General features: G+C 37.0%; 1 protein-coding gene across 1 annotated transcript; it reads right to left on the bottom strand.

Moving 5' to 3' along the window:
- Positions 1-297: 297 nt before the first annotated feature.
- On the bottom strand, positions 298-3,489 carry LOC130551134 (proprotein convertase subtilisin/kexin type 9-like). The gene is made up of 7 exons (XM_057328681.1): positions 2,431-3,489; positions 1,905-2,096; positions 1,642-1,765; positions 1,134-1,267; positions 915-1,056; positions 619-815; positions 298-522 (listed from the first exon to the last, which is right to left on the bottom strand). The coding sequence occupies exons 1-7, from the start codon at positions 2,605-2,607 to the stop codon at positions 334-336; spliced, it is 1,155 nt and encodes a 384-aa protein (XP_057184664.1). The 5' UTR covers positions 2,608-3,489; the 3' UTR covers positions 298-333.
- Between the last annotated feature and the right edge of the window lie 787 nt (positions 3,490-4,276).

Raw genomic sequence — 4,276 nt, 5'->3', positions numbered from 1 at the left:
ACACGTATTTTTCTCATTTAAAATGATACACATTCTTTTGTAAAATGTTAAAAACCATGATCACCCCTTTGATATGACTAGTTATTAACTAGTTAATGAACCGATAATAATTGGTTTTATTTTTCATGGGCCGAGTCATGTCACGTTAGTGTCATGACCAGCTAAATAATGTACACAAAATAATGTTTCATGGACATTTGCATAAGAAATGACTTTTGGCTTCAAATATCACATTTATACAATGGCAACCTTAGCACATAGTACCTTTATGACGACCTGAACAAATTGATATTGATCAGATGTCATATCTATAATGTGTGTTGTTTGTGTAAGCTAACCAGCGACGTGTGCCACTGCCTGTGACGTTCCACTCTTGGTGGTGAAACAGGTGGGGCAGTCAATGGACGCACTGATGATGTCATCACCAGGTGCAAACACGTCCACACAGCGGCCCACGTTAGTGCCTGTCGTCCCTGTGGTCACTGGCTGATCAGCAAAATTAACAGCCCCAACTGTTATCACCTGCAGCAGGGTAGCAAGATATGTCAGCGTGGGGTTATATTGACAATCAAGGGCCTTTCTAAAATATTTAACCTACTGAGAAATTTAGACTTGTACCTCAGGCTCAGAGGCTGGTGAATATAGGCAAGCGTCATCTTTGTAGTTACCAGCTGCAGCAATAACTATAGCACCAAATTCGACCATTTTTCTGCAGGCGGTGTTGAGAGTTCGACTAAATCCTCCTGCAAACGGCAGCAGCAGAATCACAGGGCTGATGGGCTGGGCCGTCAGTGATGACTGAATGTACTCCAGACCTGAGATAGTTCACCAAAAAAGTAAATCTGTCATCATTCATTTATTTATAAAAGCTTTGATTTGTTTGGTTTATTGATTTATTTAATTTTGTTGTTTACCTGCCAAAGCTCCTGACACGGTACCCTTCCCTTGGCAGTTCAAAACTCGAACGCTGTTTAAACTGGTACCCTGAGCCACACCTGAGTCCCGCCCACTTACCACGCCTGCTATGTGTGTGCCATGACTGTCACACTGACTAGCCTGTGGGTAGAAGACTATAGGAAGAAATGGGCATATGATGATGGCATTATTTTCTAAAAATGTGTACATTTACCAACCTGTCTGTGAACTCTGACCCCATCCTCCTCTGGCACACTGTTGAAGTCTGTCACCATCACTTTGCCCTCAATCTCACGATGACTTAAGTGAACACTTGTGTCCATGAGAAATACCCCCACCTGTGCACCATCATCTACACACACAAGCATGCTTGCTAATAAGGGATAGCCAAACAGGAGAAAAGACTGAAAATATATCATTTGTTTAAAAAATCAATAACAGTGATTTGTGACATGACATGACATGATATGACTTTCTTTTCCATAAAATACCAGACTTAGAAAGTTTACCAGAATGTCTGAGCTGCTGTCTTCCATACAATGAAAGTGGCCATTACCAGGCAAAAAAAATATTAAAAAAGCACCATAAAATGAATCCTTAAAAAAAACACTTTTTCTATGGAAAAGTAACGCTCCAGTATAAAAACTTTAAAGTCGAAGAGCACAACGCTGGGTAAAACAATTTTCTGTGTAATAAACGTATGCAAGAATGTGAAAGACAGCTCACTGGGTGGTGAGTATTTTCCAGTCTCGTGCTTGTTTTGAGTGATGCGCTCCAGGTTCCAGGGGATGCTCTGAGCAAAGATAGAGGAATCCTCTTCTATGTATTCCACATGAGGCAGCTTTACTGCCTGCCAAAACACAGGGCAATGGAATGAAAGAGGCACATTTGATTATAGATTGTTTTTTCAAGTTTTGTTTTTGTCAGCTATCAAGCTCATCGGCGAATTAATATATAAACATAACAATGAGAGCAGGTGTACAAATTACCATGTGAAGAACATCGCTGCTCATCTTAACTAGAAATCCGTTGAATACTCCAGAATAGCTGTGCGTGATTTCGATCAGGTATCCGCGTTTTGCCGCTTTTGCGCGGAGTCTGCGCGCGGTGCGCTCCACCTGGTTTACGTGCGTTCCGTTCCGCATCACCACAATATACTGTCCTGGCATGCGCCATGCGTCCTGCGTGTAAAACATGCAGGGTACTTGATTTACAAAGAGTTTGATATGGTCAATAAATACATGGATTTATAAGTTTTAAATAGTTTTTTTCTTTATAGGTCTACATGAGTAAATAAAAGCTGACAATTTATTTGATATTGCGGTAAAATCTAAATGCGCATAAAAAGTTTACGTGTTCGGTTATAAAACTGTTCCTATAATCCTAAAAATACGATTATATTATCTAACTTCGAACAAACAAATAAATTAATTAAAAATGAGCAAAACTTAGAAATGCATTTAAAGATTTTAGAATTTATTTAGTTTGATAGCACGTAGAAGTTTTTGAACTTACCTTAGTGCACCTGTAAAACTGGGCAGAGGGTCCGCTGTCTGCTTCAGGCTGACTGTCATCCTGCAGAATGAGAGACAATATCATCTCTTCATCCTCAGTGTAGTCTTCGTCACCTTCAACCACAGCCACTAAACACAGAAGAACACTTAAACAGCAAGCAGTCACAACTCCTCTCATTCTGTGCTCACGTTTTGCCTTTTAAACGAAGAATAAATAAATAAAATCAATAGTTTAAAATTCTCATTTGGGAAGATGTGATGACGCAGGCGTGTATTGCAGAAAGATTTTCTGTGGAAATTTAGCCTCATGTCACTTATCAAATGTGAAACTGTGAGTGAGGTGGGGCTTGGTGACGTTTCACTATATCGAACGATGTCTTGTCGATGAATACTGCCGAAGAGGGTCAAATTACAGCTCATAGCACCCACACACATATCTTAAGAACAACCGCACAGACCTGTGCAATGATGTTGAAATATTGAATGAAACTTGTAAAATGCCAGTTGGAGGTGCACGAGTTTATTGTTTTTTTTTAAGTTGAGTGACTCTGGTTATATTCGGTTATCAGCCATGGGTTCACACAGGTACAGATGCAAAGTGTAGCTATACCATGAATGCACGGTAGTGGTCGCATCCGGATATGAACATCTGCCAAATGCGTATATGTAAATATATAGTAGGCCTACATGTAAGAAAAAAAGGTTTTGCAACGGCTTATGGATGTCTGCAGTTTTCGTACACATATACCTGTAATGCTATGCACATCTTGATGTTATGTTATAGCACAAAATAGGAGATCATATGAGCGCATATATTGAACTTGCGTCTTCAGGATGCTTTTATCGTGGCCTCACGTCGTCCTCTGTTGGCTCGAGAGCGGTATTGTAGGGCGACTGAAAAAAAATCCTACACTCTAAAGTTTAACTGTGATTTACTGATTTTATTTGGTGAAACAATTAAAATTTTAAAGCTGTGAAATCAATGAAATATACTGTTTAAATTGAGTAAATGTAAGTAAAAAATGAAGTAAATCTGAGTAACTCAAATATTTCTATTATATAAGTATTCAAAATATAACTTGTTAATTAAATACTTATTTCTTTTCATTAAACAAACTTAAATAATATACATACATTTTAGAGAAATTAACTGTTGGATTTTAATATTTTTTTAATATGTCCCATTGAGAAAATCACTTGAATTATTCAATTATTTTAAAAGATTTTATTAAGTTAATATAGCTGTTTATTTTTGTGATATTTACTTAGCCACTGAATTATTTTAAAAAGAAATAACATCTTATGTTGCTATAGCCTATTCATTCGAAAAAAGAATGTGTTAATTATTAACACAGTTTGTGCTATGTTTTTTAACACATTGTGTGTGTAGGCCTATATATGTGTATATGTTGCCCCAGAAATATTGTGAGTTGTATTCAATTATTTAATAATGTAGGCTTTTAACATGTGCACCTAACATGAATTAACAATAAAGAAAAATAGGCTATAATAAAGTCATCAATACCAAAATACGAACTGAGACAAATGTAACTTTTTTGGAAACTTGGGAAACTTTTTAAACTCGGACTCAAAAAAGTTTTATGCTTTTCTTCATTCTTCAGTATAAGTCATCCATATCAATCCACAAAATGTGAAATAACTTTAAAGGGGTCATATGACAGGGCTAAAACGAATATTATCGTTTGTTTTAGATGTAATGCAATATACACGATTTAAAGCGGTCCTAACACACGCGGTTTCTGCCAATCTCGTATTAATCTTGAGTATCTATAGAGTAGTATTGCATACTTCGTATCTTCGAAGAGTATTTAGTTTGATAACATTTA

The sequence above is a fragment of the Triplophysa rosa genome, unplaced genomic scaffold, assembly GCF_024868665.1.
Source record: "Triplophysa rosa unplaced genomic scaffold, Trosa_1v2 scaffold673, whole genome shotgun sequence".
NCBI classification, from domain to species: Eukaryota; Metazoa; Chordata; class Actinopteri; order Cypriniformes; family Nemacheilidae; genus Triplophysa; species Triplophysa rosa.
This window is presented reverse-complemented; position numbering and strand designations above follow the sequence as displayed.

Excerpts from the sequence above, each read along its gene's own strand:
- LOC130551134 (XM_057328681.1), bottom strand. The coding sequence starts at position 2,607 with ATGAGAGGAGTTGTGACTGCTTGCTGTTTAAGTGTTCTTCTGTGTTTA. Across the intron at positions 1,057-1,133 it reads GGGTCAGAGTTCACAGACAG|GCTAGTCAGTGTGACAGTCA; the intron begins GTTGGTAAATGT and ends TTCTACCCACAG. Across the intron at positions 523-618 it reads CACCAGCCTCTGAGCCTGAG|GTGATAACAGTTGGGGCTGT; the intron begins GTACAAGTCTAA and ends ACCCTGCTGCAG.